General features: G+C 59.1%; 2 protein-coding genes across 10 annotated transcripts in view; both read left to right on the top strand.

Annotated features, from left to right (window-relative positions):
* The window catches only part of MYO9B (myosin IXB), a 104,337-nt gene extending 91,495 nt beyond the window's left edge, over nucleotides 1–12,842 (top strand). For 3 of the 9 annotated variants that reach the window (XM_012654065.1, XM_012654066.1, XM_012654061.1), the window contains 18 exons: nucleotides 685–751; nucleotides 942–1,066; nucleotides 2,954–3,084; nucleotides 3,310–3,500; nucleotides 4,410–4,508; nucleotides 4,624–4,797; nucleotides 5,073–5,114; nucleotides 5,363–5,474; nucleotides 6,294–6,367; nucleotides 6,951–7,143; nucleotides 7,234–7,362; nucleotides 7,585–7,690; nucleotides 8,023–8,154; nucleotides 9,256–9,379; nucleotides 9,811–9,897; nucleotides 10,229–10,371; nucleotides 11,216–11,343; nucleotides 11,462–12,842. In XM_012654065.1, coding sequence (XP_012509519.1) covers nucleotides 685–751; nucleotides 942–1,066; nucleotides 2,954–3,084; nucleotides 3,310–3,500; nucleotides 4,410–4,508; nucleotides 4,624–4,797; nucleotides 5,073–5,114; nucleotides 5,363–5,474; nucleotides 6,294–6,367; nucleotides 6,951–7,143; nucleotides 7,234–7,362; nucleotides 7,585–7,690; nucleotides 8,023–8,154; nucleotides 9,256–9,379; nucleotides 9,811–9,897; nucleotides 10,229–10,371; nucleotides 11,216–11,343; nucleotides 11,462–11,877 — 2,473 coding nt within the window. In that variant the 3' untranslated portion in view covers nucleotides 11,878–12,842. Of the gene's footprint in view, nucleotides 1–684; nucleotides 752–941; nucleotides 1,067–2,953; nucleotides 3,085–3,309; nucleotides 3,501–4,409; nucleotides 4,509–4,623; nucleotides 4,798–5,072; nucleotides 5,115–5,362; nucleotides 5,475–6,293; nucleotides 6,368–6,950; nucleotides 7,144–7,233; nucleotides 7,363–7,584; nucleotides 7,691–8,022; nucleotides 8,155–9,255; nucleotides 9,380–9,810; nucleotides 9,898–10,228; nucleotides 10,372–11,215; nucleotides 11,356–11,461 lie in introns of all 9 variants that reach the window. The other 6 variants (XM_012654067.1, XM_012654062.1, XM_012654068.1 and 3 more) reach the window with 4 other exon arrangements.
* Nucleotides 12,843–13,902: 1,060 nt separating this feature from the next.
* Nucleotides 13,903–16,588, top strand: USE1 (unconventional SNARE in the ER 1 homolog (S. cerevisiae)). The gene is made up of 8 exons (XM_012654060.1): nucleotides 13,903–14,060; nucleotides 14,357–14,406; nucleotides 14,534–14,612; nucleotides 14,705–14,857; nucleotides 15,206–15,218; nucleotides 15,663–15,690; nucleotides 15,969–16,143; nucleotides 16,385–16,588. The coding sequence occupies exons 1-8, from the start codon at nucleotides 13,920–13,922 to the stop codon at nucleotides 16,565–16,567; spliced, it is 822 nt and encodes a 273-aa protein (XP_012509514.1). The 5' UTR covers nucleotides 13,903–13,919; the 3' UTR covers nucleotides 16,568–16,588.
* Nucleotides 16,589–17,682: the final 1,094 nt, after the last annotated feature.

Below are 17,682 nucleotides of genomic sequence, written 5' to 3'. Positions count from 1 at the left end.
TAGGGATGGATGGGTGGGTAGAAGATAGGGATGGATGGGTGGGTAGAAGATAGGGATGGATGGGTGGGTGCAAGATAGGGATGGATGGGTGGGTGGAAGATAGGGATGGGTGGGTGGGTAGAAGATAGGGATGGGTGGGTTGGTAGAAGAGGGTTGGATAGGTGGGTAGAAGATAGGGATAGATGGGTGGGTGGAAGAGGGATGGATCGGTGGGTAGAAGATAGGGGTGGATCGGTGGGTAGAAGAGGGATGGATGGGTTGGTAGAAGATAGGGATCAATGGGTCGGTGGAAGATAGCAATGGATGGGTGGGTAGAAGATAGGGATGGGTGGATGGGCGGAAGAGGGAGGGATGGGTGGGTGGGTGGATGGACAGATGGAAGGTGGATAGAGGGTCTATGGATGAGTGGACAGACAGGGTCTCTCTTACTGGGGCAGGGTTTCTTACCCTCTGTACTGTCAACATCTGCGCTGGAGTACTGTGTAGGATGTTAAGCAGCATCCATCCCTGGCCTCCACCCCACTAGTGGTGACCACTTTTGGTTAAAAGTGTCTCTAGACATTGCCAAGTGTCCCCTGGGGGGCAGAATCACCCAAGTGACAACCTGAGACCCCCTACACTAAGGCGAGAGAACACCGCCTACTCAGTCTCATCGGTAAGAGCCATGTTTCTGTGCTCTCACAGGGAAAGGCGCATCTCCTTATCCACGAGTGATGTCTCCAAGCTCCTCCCGTCCCCAGCCAAGGCTCAGGTAAAACTGCAAGTTGTAGCTCTCGTCCCCCAGGGTCCAAGCTCACTTCTGCCCCGGCCACCCAGGCTCTGCCCAGAGGGGCACTTAAGAGAGAAGTGATGGTGGATGGAGTGCACAGTGACCTTAGGGACCCCCATCCCTCGCTTCCTGCCTTTGCTTACCCCGCCCTCCCTGCACCGTCCTCTCGCAGCCCGCAGCAGAAGCCACTGACAGGGAGCCCAGCTCGAAGAAGCCAGCCGTCCAGAAGAAGAAATCGGGCGAGGTGTCCTCCGGCCCAGATGCCGGGCTGTCGCCAGGCTCCCAGGTTGACTCTAAGTAAGTGTGGGAGTTAGGGGGAGCTCAAGCCACCAGAGGACAACCAGTGTCCCTGCCACGGCGTTGCAGCAATCTCACCGCCTAAACCAATCACATTTACAAAGTATGCCCAGCCGGGTGTTTGCTCGGTAGAAATTCTGGGAGGAGAGGTCCTCTGCGCAGAGACCCTTCCGAAGGTCCCTGGCCACAGCCCATGCTCAGAACTTGCCCACAAACCCAGCCTGTGACCTTGAGTGTCAGGGTGACTGCATCGGCATGAAACAATTCCCAGCGAAACCTCGAGCCGATCTGGGTCGCCCCCTGCGGGTGATCCTCCATCCATCCGTCCGTCAATCCACATCTTCCATCCATGCACAGACGGACAAGTTCCATTTGGCTTTTTACTGAATCAAACAAGCTTCTTCCTCCCACTCCCCTCCTCTGGCAGACCCCCTCCTGGGTCCTCAGGGAAAACTGAGCCAAGGTTCTGTCCCCAGAAAAGCCCTGTGAAAATGCACCAGGTGGTTCTTTCACAGAGAAGAGAGAGTGGGCCCCAGGACACGGAGCTTTGATCCAAACACAGGGCCGGGAGCTAAGGAAGTGGCAGAACAGCTCCCCTAGGTCAGGAGGACTCCCACCATCACCAGGTATCACAGCCTGGGTGGCTTAAAAAATGACAAAAACAGCCAGGCAAAGTGGCTCACACCTGTAATCCCAGCACTTTGGGAGGCCGGGGCAAGAGGATCACTTGAGCCCAGGAGTTTAGAGACCAGCCTGAGCAACATAGTGAGACCCCGTCTATACAAAAAATAAAAAAATTAGCCAGGTGTGGTGGCACATGCCTGTAGTCCCAGCTACTCGGGAGGCTGAGGAAGGAGGATCGCTTGAACCCAGGAGGCTGAGGCTGCAGTGAGCTATGATCACACCACTGCATGGGCAACAGAATAAGACCCTGTCTCTAAAAAAAAAAAAAATTAAAAAGAAAATGACAAAATCAAGGTGTGGGCAGGTCTGACTCCTTCCAGAGGCTCTACGGGAGGATCTTCTTGCCTCTTCCAGCTTCTGGGGGCTCCAGGCCGTCCTGGGCTCGGAGCCACATACTCCAGCGCCTGCCTCTGTCTTCACATGGGCTTCTCCCTCCTGTGTCTTTTGCTCTGTGTCTTATAAGTACGTTTGTCACTGGATTGGGGCTGACCTGCTTAATCCAGAATGATCTCATCCCATAATCCTTCACTAAGTCACATCTGCAAAGACCCTTTTCCCCAACGAGATCACACCTGTCTTGTAGGTCCTGAGTGTCAGCACCTGAACACACCTTTTGGTGGGGGGGGGCCCACCGTGGCCACCGTTCACACCCAGCAGCATGGTTCGTGGCCTGGAGTTTCTTCTTCCTGACTTGTTTCTAAGCCTGTGCCCATAAAAACATGTGAGGGGCTAGGTGTTTAGGTGGTTTTTTCTTTGTTTCGTTTTTGGTTTTTTAGAGACAGGGTCTCACTCTGTCACCCAGGCTGGAATACAGTGGTGTCATCATAGCTCACTGCAGCCTCAAACTCCTGGGCTCAAGCGATCCTCCTGCCTCAGCCTCCCAAGTAGCTGGGACTACAGGTCGTGCCACCACGTCCCGCCTTTATTTTTTTTTTAATGTGAAGATAGAGTCACTGTGGCTTTTCTGTTCAGTATCATGCTTTCTTCATTTAACACCGCTGTTGTTCATACAAACAGGCTGAGTTTTAGCAGCATCCCATCCCATCAGTAGCAGGGAAAAGGGTTATTTTTCTTTATAACAAAATGACCCCTTTTGTAAAAATCAGGCAATTACAGAGCTGTGTGCTAGATCAGAGAGAGTCTGGGCCTTACGCCCGTTTTCACTCCTCAGGCCTAAGAGAAGCCACTTAATTTCTCCCGCAGATCCACGTTTAAGAGACTTTTCCTGCATAAAACCAAGGATAAAAAGTACAGCCTGGAGGGCGCGGAGGAGACGGAGAATGCATTCCCTGGGGTCCTGCTGGAGGCCACCACCATGAAGAAGGCTCTGGAAGGTTGGTCACCCGCAGCCTCAGGGATGGACGGCAGAGCCACCGGGGCCCCTGGGGACACGCACTGTCTCCAAGTAGGCCCTTGAGTGGCTGTGGGCTGAGCCCCAGGCACAGAGCTTCCAGGGCCGGGGGCATTTTGGGCCAGGGACCGAGGCAGAGTGTGGTGGGGAGTCCTCCACGTCTTTGCCCCAGAACGCACCATCACCAGCTGCTCCCTGTCCCCGACAGTCCCCTCCGGCCACCAGCACCGCTACATAGCAGGTGAGAAGCACACCAAGGAGCTGGGAGGCAAAGGGAAGAAGAACCGAAACCTCAAGATCGGCAAAATCACAGTGTCGGAGAAGTGGCGAGAATCGGTGTTCCGCAAGATCACCAACGCCAACGAGCTCAAGTACCTGGACGAGTTCCTGCTCAACAAGGTGGGCACACCCACGTCCCACGCGCCACCAGGCCCTCAGTCCTGGCACCAGGCTGTGTCCAGGTGCACAGCCGCTGCCCAAACTCTTTAGTGTGTTTAGAGTACACTTTTACAAAACATACTCAGTGTCAACGCAGACGCTGCTTAAGCGCTAACTGTATGCAGTGGAGGTAGAGGTGAACAAGCTGTGGCCTGTGCTCAGGGTGTTCACATCCCATCTAGGGACAATCCCACGGCTGACAGAGCTGCATTTCGGAGCCTCACGGGATGGGGTGGGCTGATGTGGATACCAAAGGGTTAGGAGCCCTGCCCAGAAATGACCGGGCCACTGAGGTGACCCTGTCCTGGGGTATGGCTGGGCACTGAGCACCTGTGTGGGGCAGAGGAAGCGCTCGGCCACAACCTGTGGCTCTCGTGGGGGAGATTCTGTCCCCCAGGCCCACGGGGCCCAACCTTTTTGACACCAGGGACCGGTTTCATGGAAGACCATTTTTCCACAGACCTGGGTGGGTCGTGGGGGCACGTGGAGCTCAGGCGGCGACAGGCGGCCCCCTGCCTAACAGGCCATGGACCAGTACTGGGCCTCGGCCCGGGGCTTGAGGACCGCAGCTCCAGGAGACGTTAGGCAACGTCTGGAGACATACTGGGTTGTCACGATTTGGGGCAAGGGTGCAACTGGCATCTGGTGGGTCAAGGCCGGGACGCTGCTCAACACCCTGCAGTGCACAGGACTGTGCTTCAGAGAGTGATCCAGCCCCACCGTGAGCAGCTCTGACCCTGGGTTGAAGGGACTGGAGAGACCAGGGTCAGCGGGAGGGCCGGGGAGGACTCGAGAGGGCAGGATGACGGTATAGAGCCTCCTCTGCACACAGGCCCCCGGCCAGCGCTGCGCGATCTCCTCTCTTTCCAGATAAATGACCTACGCTCCCAGAAGACTCCCATCGAGAGCTTATTTATTGAAGCCACTGAGAAGTTCAGGAGCAACATCAAAACCATGTACTCTGTACCCGTACGTGGTAGCCTCTGGCCTGGGGCGTTTCCCGTGCCCTCCCCTAAATCCCTCACCCTCATCTGTCCCCTACCCCTGCCCCAGCCTGTGGGGGTCACACCTCGCATTCCCATAGAATGGGAAGATCCACGTGGGCTACAAGGACCTCATGGAAAACTACCAGATTGTCGTCAGCAACCTGGCCACCGAGCGCGGTGAGAAGGACACCAACCTGGTCCTCAACCTCTTCCAGTCGCTGCTGGATGAGTTCACCCGCAGCTACAGCAAGAACGACTTTGAGCCCGTGAAGGTGAGTGGCCCTCCATGCCACGCCCACCTTGCCTCGCCCACTTATTCCACTCCCTGCCCACCTCCTCCCCACGGGGCTCCCCGACCCACTCCCAGGGCCTCACTTGTGGGTCGGGGGATTCCGAATAGGGCCGCTGGGGCGCCTTAGGGTAGCTGCCATTCCAGGTGAGGAAGGGCTCAGGGCACTCGGATGCCTCTATTGCTGGGGACCGGGCTGGGGTGGGTATGTTCCCTGGGGAGTCCCATGTGACCTCTTCTTCTTCATGTCCCTCACAGCAGAGCAAAGCTCAGAAAAAGAAGCGGAAGCAAGAACGTGCTGTGAGTAGGTGTGCGTGTCGACGCTGTGTGTGCAGGCGAGTGTCTACAGGAGCGTGAGTGTGCCTGTCGTATGCATCCGTGTTGGCACTGCACGTATGTGCACAAACGTGCATCTGTGCATGTGCACGTGTGTGTTTCTGCCCCCGCACATAACCAGCCGTGAATGAGCAGACCCCGCCCCTAGGGTGCCGCCAGGCCCTCATCCACCTGGGCGGCCCCACACTCGGCACCCTCTGCTGCCCCAGCAGGTCCAGGAGCACAACGGCCACGTGTTCGCCAGCTACCAGGTGAGCATCCCGCAGTCGTGCGAGCAGTGCCTCTCCTACATCTGGCTCATGGACAAGGCCTTGCTCTGCAGCGGTGAGTGCCCCGGGGCCCCCAAGCCCCGCCAGACCTACTCAGCTCTCACTGCCCACCCGCCCCGCCGCAGGGAAGATCTTCCCAGACTGCTGCCCCGGCAACACCTCACCCCTCAAACCCTCCACCATCCCAAGGACAGAGCCCACTTCTTAGCTGGCTCCAAGGCCCCCACGAGCCTGTCCTCACACACCTCTGCAGCCTCTCCTCCTCCTGTGTACCTGGGCAGGTCACCCTGGGTCCTGCCTCTTGGTCCTTTTACAGGCTGCGCCTACGACCTGAACTGTGGTCCCCTCCTCAGACCCCTCAAGCTCCCTCCTCCATGTGCCACGCACAGCCAGCATGGGGACCCTGAGAGATAGGTGGGGCCCGGACTGGCAGAGCTGGCCTGTGTTCACGCACAGGGAGGTGCCCAAGCCCCAGTCAGCCCCCAGAGGCCCAGAGGGCTGATTCTGCCCTCACCTCAGGGGATGCCAGACACCCCCGCTTCTTAGCGTAGCTCACTTGCTCTCTCCAAGACATCAACCAGGTGATGTAGGGTTCAGTGTTGTTGGAAGGAGAAAAGGCAGCATCATTCTTACCACTGTGATGCACGGAGTCCTTCGGACAGTGCCCAGAGACCCCCGAACACCTGCTCTTGGTCCTGCTGGCCAGACGGGGTCTGAGGCTACTAACGGCCACCATGAAGCTATGAAAACCAACCTACATGGCTTCCTCTCATGGAATTAGGGCAGAGATGCCTACAATGCGAGTTTAGAAGGCAGTTGGGGAACTTGGGGTCCCCAACGTACCCTCTGTGAATCCCGCCCTGTGACCTCCTAGTGTGCAAGATGACCTGCCACAAGAAGTGTGTGCACAAGATCCAGAGCTGCTGCTCCTACATGTGCGGGAGGAAGGTGAGCACTCTAGGGCCTCGAACTTTCTAGAGTGACACTCCACGCAGGGCCAGGTGCCTTGGGGAGGTGGTACTTGGTGTGAGGGCCAAATGAGGGCATTGGGCGAGCACAGGAAGCTGGCAGGAGGGGCTGTGGCCCCTGGCTCTGCAACAGAACACAGGCCCGCCCCTGGTTCTGTCTGAATCCGTCGAGGCTGCTGAGGCAGGGGCCAGGCGTGTGTGTGCATCTCAGACCACCAGCCCTGCTGATCCTTCCTTCTGGAAGAGTCCTGAGCCTGGCAGAGGAAAGCCCCCAACTCTGCACAACGAGGAAGGTGGGGTCCCCAGTGCTGGGGGTGCAGCCAGGGTCAGGATCCACTTCTTTGAGGGGGTGTGAGGGTCAGGGAATAGTCTTCTCCTCAGGAAGGGCCACCTACCCTGCGGGTGCCCCCCACCCCAGTGGCTGTCAGGCTGACCTCCGCAGCCTGGCGCCCCTGCAGCCGTGCAAGGGGAGACGTGGGGCACGCATGGCCAGAGTCCACAGCAGAGGCTCCCTTGGGCCCTGCATGGGCCCAGGCCTGACCCCCCAACCCCTGGCACGGCAGGGCGAGTCAGGTGCCGAGCACGGCCACTTCGGCGTGTGTGTGGACAGCCTAACCAACGACAAGGTCTCCGTGCCCATCGTGCTGGAGAAGCTTCTGGAACACGTGGAGATGCACGGCCTGTACACTGAGGGCCTCTACCGCAAGTCAGGTGCGGCCAACCGCACTCGGGAGCTCCGGCAGGCACTGCAGACAGGTGGGCACTGCGGGCAGGTGGGTGCCATGCCAGGCACGGGGCTCGGCCACCCGGCGTGCGCAGAGCTCACCAGCCCTGCCCGCCCCGCAGACCCGGCGGCAGTGAAGCTGGAGGACTTCCCGATCCATGCCGTCACCGGGGTGCTGAAGCAGTGGCTACGGGAGCTGCCTGAACCCCTCATGACATTCGCCCAGTACAGCGACTTTCTCCGGGCCGTCGGTGAGCCGCACAGCAGGCCGCAGCCGGGGGCCGGAGCGGGAACAACATGAGCCAGGCGCGTCCCCAGTTCAGGGTGGGGCCAGGACCCCTCTGTGGCCTTTCATTCTTGCCACATACCTACCCCAAGCAGCATCTGGAGGGCGGCACCCACCCTACGCCCGCCAGTGGGGTGGGGTGGGCACGGCAGGGGCACTCGGGAACTGACGCCCTCGGCCTCCCTAGAACTGCCTGAGAAGCAGGAGCAGTTGGCTGCCATCTACGCTGTCCTGGAGCACCTCCCAGAGGCCAACCACAGCTCCCTAGAGCGGCTCATCTTCCACCTTGTCAAGCAAGTGCCTGCCCTCCGTGGGGTTGGGGGCTCCATCACGAACCCCTGAGGCAGCGTTTCGTAGCGCAGCCCGGGCTGATGTTCTTGGTGGTTTTGAACCAGGAGGTGGCCGGGGTTGAGGGTTCTGAGAGAGGACCGAGCCCACCAGTCTGCTGGGCCGCCCTGGGTCCTTCGAAGCACCTCTCTGTGCTGCGGAAGTGTCTCTCACCTCTGGGCTGCAGTGCTACTTTGCCAGCAACCACCCCGGGGCTCTAAAGTCCAGTCTTAGGGTTCCCCGGGACCTACCTCCCTCCCTCGGCTGTGGCCACCCCCTAACTGCCAGGGCCATGCAGGGTGGCCCTGCTCGAGGATGTGAACCGCATGTCACCCGGGGCGCTGGCCATCATCTTTGCACCCTGCCTCCTGCGCTGCCCTGACAACGCAGACCCGCTGACCAGCATGAAGGATGTGCTCAAGATCACCACGTGAGTACCAGGCAGGGGCCCTGCCCCAGACTCGTGTTCAGGGGACACCCACCAGGGGCTTATCCAGCAGCGTAAATGTGCGTGTAAGAAAAGTCCAAAGCTGGGTGCAGTGGTCTGAGCCTGTAGTCCCAGCTACTCTGCAAGCTGCGGTGGGAGGATCGCTTGAGGCCAGCAGTTCAAGACTAGCCTGGGCAACATAGCAAGACCCCATCTCTTAAAAAAACATTAAAAGAAAAGAAAAGTCCAGAAGGGAATACCCGATAGCAACGGCCCCAGCAGTTGTGTCTGAGCTGTGTGCTATAGGTCGACTTCGTGTCCTTTTTCCTATCCGAATGTGCTCTAAGGAACGCAGAAACAGCCGTATCAAAGGCTGGATGGAAAGTGAGCAGCAGAGGGCTCCTTTCCCTGCTGCAGGGAAGGAAAAGAAACGAGTAGGTAGCAACCCCTGCAGCCTGCACCGCGGGGCTCGCCACACCCAGCCCAGGCGAAAGCGTGGCCCTGACTGTCTCGTCCAGCAAGGCGGTGTCACTTCCAAGTTCTTTGGAGGCTGAAGAACCCAAAAAAAAAAAAAAAAAAGGAAATCAGCAAAGAAGCCAAATTTTGGTTTCTTCCCCCTGAGCGTCCTTCAAAAGTTCCCCGAAAGTTCTTCACAACTCAGGAGCACATGATGGTCAGTCTTCAGTAGGGGACCTGCTTTTAGGGCTGGGAGCTGTGAACATTCGGAGCCTGTCTCCCTCTGTGGCTTCGCAAGGCAAAACACAAGGAGAAGGCCTGAGAGGGACACCTGCCAGCAGGTCCCCCAGGCCACGGTCATCGCTGTTAAGGAAAATCGACAGGCACTCAGGAGCATGAGGCTCTGGTACCATCCAGGTGGTGTGGTGTTGACAGAACTGCTTCTAGTCTCTTTCAGAACATTCTTTGGTCCTTTTTTCCTTCCGTGGTCATGACAGTGAGAAACCTGGGTCCCAGACTGCCCCTCAGTACTGGGTTCCCACCTCCCCAGCTCTGGTGCCGACCACTCTGGGGCTGAGCCCCTCCTTGTTCTGAGAACCGCACGCTGGCCCCTACCGCCAAGCGGAAATGCGCTGGTCTTCCCCGCAGGTGTGTGGAGATGCTGATCAAGGAGCAGATGCGCAAGTACAAAGTGAAGATGGAGGAGATCAGCCAGCTGGAGGCGGCCGAGAGCATCGCCTTCCGCAGGCTTTCGCTGCTGCGACAAAATGCTGTGAGCGCAGAGGGTGGGGGCGGGGCTTTGGGTGGAGGAGCCTCAGGTGGGCGGGGTGGGATGGGTGGTGGGCGTGGTCTTGCTTCCCCGCCCCTTCGCAGCACACCGTTGGCCGCACGCAGGCCTCATGGCTGCACAGGTAGGGGCAGGTTTCCTGCCCTGTCCAAAAAGCCACACTCCACGCTCAGCCTCACCCCGATTGTTCCTCTAGGTGGGGAAGGTAGGGGGACCTGTCACCCACATGGTGGTGGTTCAGGTCATCAGTCCAGCCTTGTCCTTTGCTGACCCAGGCCCCACCCACAGGAAAACATCCCCATAGCAGGAGACATGGGTCCATGGTAGGGGGAGGGGTTAGTGGGGAGCAGGTCCTGGGCTCCTGTGAGAACCAGGGAACCCCTATCTTCATGCTGGTTGTCGGATGTAACCCCCAGTCACTCCTGTGTGGTCACCCGTGTTCATCTCTCTCCCAGCCATGGCCTCTCAAACTGGGGTTTTCGTCTCCCCATGAGGGGGTCCTGGTATGTACGTGTCCGGTGGGCCCGCGGTGCATGCGTCCCAGTGCGGTGCATGCTGGGTGCCCTTGGCCCCTGGGGTTCTCCAGGATAAAGCGAGCATGTCCTAACCTTCCAGAAGCGCATGCTGGGGGAGGACCCTGCCCACTGACCGTCTGCACTGACAACGACTAATCACCCAAGCTCCTGCCACTCTGTCCCCGCGGGATTCCTGGAGAGGGCTCACTGAGAGCCGAGCACGTGCACATCAGAACTAACCTCCCCAGGAGCTGCTGCCCTGCTCTCTCACCTCCACCCTCCTGGAGGTGCTAATCACACCTGCTGCTTCCCTTTTCAGAACAAGAGCCCCAAGGCCCGGGCGAGCCAGGGCAGCGGCCTGGAGGAGCTGGAGGTGCTGCCGGAGGAGGAGGTGGCCGGCGGTGAGGAGGACCGAGAGAAGGAGATCCTCATCGAGCGGATCCAGTCCATCAAGGAGGAGAAGCAAGTGTCCCTCCCATCCCCTTCCCTCCCTCAGCCCTCCCCATCCGCCCCCATCCGCTAGCCCACAGGCAGTGGAGGGCATGGCCTCTAGGAGGCTGGCAGGCAGGTTCAGTCCTTGGTGGTCCCAGTGTCCCCAGCATGGATAAACAATACCTCATGGGACATTGCTGTCCTAGGACTCGGCCGTGAACACTTGTAGAGGGCTCTGTTCAAACCCCATGCCTGACCACAGGGGACCACAGTGGCCCACAGGGAGGGAAGGGGTGACAGAGAGGCAGTGTTCCAACTTTATCTTGAAGGCGGCCTTTCCTAATGTATCTTCCAGCTGATGTGTGAGTGTGAAAGGGAGCCCTATTTGGTGACGCACGCCTCTAGTCCCAGCTACTTTGGAGGCTGAGGCAGGAGGATCCGCTGGAGCCCAGGAGTTTGAGGCTGCAGTGAGCTATGATCATGCCACTGCACTCTAGCCTGGGTGACAGAGTGAGACCTCGTCTCTAAAAAATAGTAATAATAATGTCAGAAGAACAGGTGTGACCAGATTGCTTGGCCACCTTAGTCTTAGGAGCAGGGGAGGGTGTTCCAGGCAGAGGGAACAGCACGTGCAAAGGCCCTGAGGCAAGAGCATGTCAGTAACTCAGTGTTGGGTCAAATGCCCAGGCTGCCCTCAGCAGCCTGACCCTCTCATCCAATGAGCTTCTGAGAACCAGGGGAGTTTTAGGCCAGATTTGCTTGGAGGAGGGGAAGGGAGTGGTGACAGGGAGCAGGACAGCCTGATGTGTCCCATAGCAGCCTGGAACTTTCTGTGGAATGGCCTTGGACACCATGACCCCTCTCCCCACCCCAGGGAGGACATCACTTACCGGCTGCCAGAGCTGGACCCAAGGGGCTCTGACGAGGAGAACCTGGACTCAGAGACGTCCGCCAGCACCGAGAGTCTGCTGGAGGAGCGGGCTGGGCGGGGGGCCACGGAAGGTCAGTATTAAGGTAGCGTCTGCTTTTTTCCTTCCCGTCCACCCCCGGCAGGCCCTGGGGCGAGTGTCTGGCTGCCGGCCCCAAAGCTGCAGTAACCCTGCCATCTATCTCTCAAAAGGGCCCCCTGTGCCTGCTCTCCCCTGCCCCAGCACGCCCGCCCCGAGCCCCCTCCCCACGGCGGGCGCCCCTCCACGACGAAGGCCTTCGTCCTTCGTAACGGTCAGAGTGAAGATGCCCCGGCGGACCCCCATAATGCCCACGGCCAACATCAAGCTCCCGCCGGGCCTACCCTCCCACCTGCCCAGCTGGCCACCAGGTGCCCGGGAGGCTTCTGCCCCAGTGAGGCGCCGAGAACCACCTGCCCGCCGCCCGGACCAGGTACACTCCGTGTACATCACACCGGGGGCAGACCTGCCCGCACAGATGTCTCTGGAGCCCCTGGACGAGGACAGCCGGCCGCCTGGGGCCAAGCGGAGGTACTCAGACCCCCCAAAGTACTGCCTACCCTCCACGTCGGGCCAGGCCAACGGCTGAAGGCCCACGGCTGCCAGAGTCTACGTGTCCAAGGCGGGCCCCTGGACTGGAGCTGCAAAGTGAGCATTCGGCTCTCTGAGAAGGATCCAGAACGAAAAGCTCCAAGAGCCGCTTGAGGTGGGCACCAGCTCCAAGTGCAGAGCCACGGCGGGGAGAGGCTGGCTGGGGCTGTGGGCCACCTGGCACCAAGGCCCCCACGCCACAGGCCCCCCAGAAGCAGCAGATCGCGGCAGGCAGCCTCTCATCTCTTCCCTTACTTTTTGTACGTTTTTGCAGTAACTGTTTGTTTGTATGTGGTTTACATAACTTTAAACTGTAACAGCCTTAACAGAAGACCAAATCGTTTTTTATATGTGTATGTACAAACTTTTCTATTAACGCTGTGCGTCTCCCTTGTAATCTGGACGTTAGTCGTCAGAGCAGAGGCCACTCGGCTGCTGTGCTTCTGGGGCTCAGACTCATGCTGCAGTCGACATGGGGATGGTCAGCGTGCCTGGACCCTCCAGGAGGGTTTTAGACGCTTCAGGCGTCAGACCACCGCAAGTCTGTCTCCAACACGTGTCTCCAGTGGGCAGCCACCTGGCCCGTGTGCATTCAAGGGGATGCTGGAGCCTTCCATGGGGGTTGTGGCTGTTGGCTGGAGCCAGGACATGAGTCGGGGGCGGCCTCCACCCAGGGTACACGGACCTCAAGTGCCAGGGAGAGCCGAATGTCGCCATCACTCTGGACACCGCAGCCGGAGAAGGCCGCCCGTGGCTCTGTGCACCCCAGGTGACAGTACAAGAGCCAGTGACTCAGGACTGCTCACGGGTGGGGAGGGCAAGGCCTGAAGTTAGATGTCCCTACAGGTCAACAGTGACAGCCTGGGGCTCTCTGGGATGTGGCCCTTCTCTCAGGCTTGGCCCACTCCCCAGACACTTTGGACACATGGCCACGGGTTTGGGACGGGGGCACCCTGCACAACGTGTGAAATAAAGAAAAAGTGCCTGAGATGTGTCTGCATGGGATCCCTCCTCAGAACGCGTCAGGGCTGGAAGAGCACATCTGGTGGGTAGAGTCAGCCCTGCAGCCTCAGCCAAGAGGGGCGCAGGGTGGGGGCTGTGCCCTGGCCTGGGAGGACCTGCCTTGATCCTCCAGTGAACACTGCCACTAGAATGTCCCAGGGCGGGAGGTGGGCTGGCTAAAGCGCTTGTGGATGCTGGGCAGGGGGCTGGCATTCAGACTGCTCTGTCGGCCTCTGAGGCCCCCTTTTTTGGCCTTGGGTGTGGTCCCCTCTATGGTATTTTGCAAGGACACCAGGGCCACTGGTCTGAGGGCTGCATGCCAGGCCCTGGTCCTCATGAAGTCCCCACCCTCACCCCATCCATTTCAGAAGAGTGGTGCTGCAGGCCTGGGGCTTCGGCTTCCTGGGGACCCGTGTGGGCTGGGACTGGGTTCTCAACACTAGGGGTGACTCGACCCCACCTCTGCCTCCCAGGGTTGGCTCGTGTCCCCCTTAAGGCAGGCACTGTCACATCGTCGATTTCGCAGGGGAGCTCAGAAAAGAAATCCAAGGCCACGGCCAGGAATAGAGTCAGAAGTCAAGACTAGGACCCAGAATCTCATAACTGAACTACGGATGAGCCCCTCTGACAGATAATAAACCCGAGGTGGGGAGCCTTGCATCCCCAAGTCCCAGGCCAGCGCTTGTCCCCCAAGACAAATCTTTCGGGAAGGCTGCCTAGCGGGGAAAGAACCCAGCGGGGGAAGAATCCAGGCAGGAGTGGGTGTGAAGGAGGCGTATGGAGCAGGCGGCACAGAGTAAGAGGGCGCGTTGCACAGGACCCGGGTCCTTCCAATTCCTCCCAAAGGGTTAAAACGCTTTGGAGGAAAAGCAAGCAATTCAGCCCTGAGAGAATACGGACGTGACGTTGCCTCGCCTTAAAAGAAGATATTCCGCCCCAAACAAAGATGGGCAAGTTAACGGAGACCGGGGGGGGGGGGGGGGGGGGCACGTCCACCCGGAAGAAGGCCAGATGAAGGCACTTCCGCCCTCTCTTAAGATGGCGCCAGCGGAAGGGGCGGGGTGCCGCCGAGCGGGGATGGCGGCGTCGAGGCTGGAGCTCAACCTGGTGCGGCTGCTATGTCGCTGCGAGGCGATGGCAGCGGAGAAGCGGGACCCGGACGAGTGGCGTCTGGAGAAGGTGAGGAGAATTCCGCACGGCCACGTATAGCCTGACTCCCGGAGGGTGTTTCCCGGGGCTGGAGGCCACACGGCCCTACTCCCCCCAAAGAGCCACGCCGGCCACGCCCTTTCCGGTCAGCTCCGCCACGTCCTCCTGCAGCTCCCGCCCCGTCCCTGGGGCCCCGCCCCTCCGGGTGGCCCCGCCTGCTTGGCACTGGGCTCCTCCCATTTGGCGGCCGCACCCGGCCCCTGGCTCTGACCCACGTGAGCGAGGACCTGGGAAGGACGGGCTGACCCCCTACTTTCCCTCCCCAGTACGTGGGGGCCCTGGAGGACATGCTGCAGGCCCTGAAGGCCCAAGCGAGGTGAGTGCGGGCGCCTCAGGGGTTTCCAATCCAGGGTGCGGGGGTTCTGTTAGGGCGTCCGCGTCCCAACTGGGGTCCCTCCTTGAGCTGGGGACAGTGGGCATTTTTTTGTCTTCTTGCCTTCCAGCAAACCGACCTCTGAGGTGATCGGCGAATATTCGCGCAAGGTGGATTTTCTGAAGGGGATGCTGCAGGCAGAGAAGCTGGTGAGCAGAGTCACCTCTGCCTTCTCGCGGCCATCACGCTCACTGGGGTCTCCAGGGCCTGCCCTCCAGTGACCTCTCCCCCGTTTCCGCAGACCTCCTCCGCAGAGAAGGCGCTTGCCAACCAGCTCCTGGCGCCCGGCCGCGTGCCGACCACAGCCGGCGAGCGGGTGCCCGCCACCAAGACGGTGCATCTGCAGTCGCGGGCGCGGTACGCCAGCGAGATGCGGAGCGAGCTGCTGGGCACGGTAGGGCTCTCTCTGGTCCCCAGGAACTCCCTGGACAGGGACAGGGGTTCGGTGCCTGGGGACAGCCAGAATGACAATACTGTCAGGTACAGGGACCACACGGGGCCCAACAGTCTTTCCCCTGAGCCATCGCACGAGACCAAACGCTTTTCTGAGCATTGTCCGTGGATCAGCTGAACTGTTCGCAATATGAGCTGCCGTTGTTACCAGTTTATAGATAAGGAAACTGAGGCTCAGAAGTCATGGGATCCTGGGTCCTGACTGAGGGTGGGGAGGTTCTGAGAGCAGAAAGGACAAGCTTGTGACAAAGTAGGGGACGTTGTACCTGTCTCTTCCTTCTTCCCACAGGACTCTTCCAGAGGTGAGTCACCTTGAATGGAACAGGACTTGAGAGCCAGCTGCCTGGGACAAGACGTGTATCCCTGCTGCCCCACGTCCCTCATGCCCAGCCTGGCTGCCACAGGTCTTCCCCAGTCTAGGGACAGTGTGACCCAGAGGGCTTCACCGAGTTATACCTGGAGGGGGAGCCAGGACAGAGCAAGTGACCCCAGAGGAGACAGAGTTGGACACACCCAGTCCACAGAGCCAAGACTAGGCCAGAGGCAGGGACCTGAGTTCTGGGGTAGCCCAGGTGGGGTAGGGAGAGCTTTCTAGAAGAGGGGGTATTCAAGCTAAAGCTTTTGAGCACGAGCAGGAAAGATGGGCAGGCGGCAGTGTAAGGAGCAGACAGCACAGGCGATGGTGGGAGGCTGGACACAGGAAGCCAAACCTCTCTGTCCTCCTGCTTGTCCTGTTTTGCTTTCAGAGCCTGCGCTGGATGTGAGGAAGAGAGCGTGAGTGTCTGCAGTCCCCGGGCAGTAGGGGCACTGGCGAGGGGAGGGTGCTAGACAAACCCTGGGCCACTGGGGCACTACCACAAAGGTCCAAACCACCCACCAGGAACCGGCTCTGGGGATGCACTTCCCAGAAGCCAAAGCAAAGAAGAGGAAACTGAGCCCCAGGCAGGGCAGCGGCTGGAGCCATGACCTTTGGATTCCTTGGGAGTGTGTTAGTCTCTTCCCTTTCCCCAACCTCATCTCTCATGCTCTCCTGTCCCCATGTGTGGGATCAGTGGAGTGGCAGGGCCCAGGCCAGCAGATGAAAAGCAGTCAGCAGCTGAGTTAGACTTCGTCCTGCAACGGCATCAGGACCTCCAGGAAAAGCTGGCAGAAGAGATGCTAGGCCTGGCCCGGAGCCTCAAGACCAACACACTGGCTGCCCAGAGCGTCATCAAGAAGGACAACCAGGTGTGAGAACTGTGGGAACTCTCCAGCCTCTGCCCTGGGGCATTAGAGAAGGCTTCCCAGCACAGTGGCACTGTGGCTAGGGTTTTGCTGGATGAATAAGAGTTTGGTAGAAGGCAAAAATGGCATTCCCAGCAGAGAGCACAACACTAGCCAGGGCCAAGGTGCAGGCCTGCCCCAGGGCAGTGGGGAGAGGCCAGACTTGGCCCTAGTCCTTTTGACACTCTCCCCACCTCATCCACAGACCCTGTCACACTCACTTAAGATGGCTGACCAGAGCCTGGAGAAGCTGAAGACGGAGTCAGAGCGGCTGGAGCAGCACACGCAGAAGTCGGTCAACTGGCTGCTCTGGGCTATGCTTATTATCGTCTGCTTCATCTTCATCAGCATGATCCTCTTCATTCGCATCATGCCCAAACTCAAATAAACACCAGCCCCACCCGCCTCATGTCTTCTCTCTGCCCTGCTGCCCCTGGCCAGGGGTGCCTTTTGGGCGGGGCAGTGAGATGGGAGGGTGTCCGGAGAGCCCTGAGAGCCACTGAAAGTCTATGAGCAGGAGAGAAAGAAGGTCAGGATGGGGGCGGGGCAGTGACCCGTCAAACACCCCCCCATTTCCTCCTAGCACCTTGCCCAGGCTGGGCAGGCCAGGCTCCAAGAGGCCCCAGGAGCCTCCAGTTTGGTAGAGTCAGAGCTGAACACAGTACCTTCAGTGCTGTGAGGCCAGAGATCATGAGGAGTGGGGCCATGCCTGGAGCTCAGCATGGAGGAGGGGGCATCAATGCTGGGCTTTCCATGGATTGAAGGAAATAATTTAGAGACGGGGCTCAGCCCAGCCACAGCACCAGCTCTTGGGACACTGCAGATCCCTCACACAGTCATTCAACAAACACATATAGGTCATGCCCAAAGCTTAGTGGAAATCCTGTCCTCCCCAGGTCACATTCTGATCACTTTAGCAGAGAACTGGGAGGGTACTGGGGTTGGGACCCTGGCAGGGGTTGTAGAGTAGGAATCCTGGGGAAACAGTGGGTCCTGGGCTCTGCTCACTCCAACTTCAGACAGGCACAGCTTGTAAGGGCAGTTACTGAGGGAGCTCGGTGAAGGAAAGAGGGTGGACAGGTGACAGGTGCTTCAGGTGTCTGTCCCATGGGAACGTTAACAGGCATGAACGTGAACCCCTACTGCCCTGTTTTTCCAGTGCTATGGTCTCTGCTGGAAATGTGTTTCTGCCTTCTACCAAACTCCTATTCATCCAGTAAAGCCCTAACCACAATGCCCCTGTGCTGGAAAGCCTTCTCCAATGCCCCAGGACAGGCACCAGAGAAGGCATCTCCATGAATGTTCATTCCAATGAGCGTCAATGAGGTTGACCCCCATCAACTCAGGTGTAAAACCACCAGGTAGAGGTGTTTTAAAACTCTAGTGGCAGATCATAAGACTGCTAGGAAGTCCTGGCATGGCAAAGATGACCAGGAAACCATAGGCCTCCAGCACAGCCATTGGAACAACCAACCCCAGGCACCAAAGGAGGGAAGAAGAGGA

Source organism: Propithecus coquereli, unplaced genomic scaffold, assembly GCF_000956105.1.
Source record: "Propithecus coquereli isolate 6110/MARCELLA unplaced genomic scaffold, Pcoq_1.0 Scaffold438, whole genome shotgun sequence".
Taxonomy (NCBI): domain Eukaryota; kingdom Metazoa; phylum Chordata; class Mammalia; order Primates; family Indriidae; genus Propithecus; species Propithecus coquereli.
The sequence above is the reverse complement of the archived record's forward strand: the minus strand, read 5'-3'. Positions and strand labels throughout refer to the sequence as shown.

Excerpts from the sequence above, each read along its gene's own strand:
- USE1 (XM_012654060.1), top strand. The coding sequence starts at position 13,920 with ATGGCGCCAGCGGAAGGGGCGGGGTGCCGCCGAGCGGGGATGGCGGCG. Across the intron at positions 14,061-14,356 it reads ACGAGTGGCGTCTGGAGAAG|TACGTGGGGGCCCTGGAGGA; the intron begins GTGAGGAGAATT and ends TTCCCTCCCCAG. Across the intron at positions 14,407-14,533 it reads GCCCTGAAGGCCCAAGCGAG|CAAACCGACCTCTGAGGTGA; the intron begins GTGAGTGCGGGC and ends CTTGCCTTCCAG.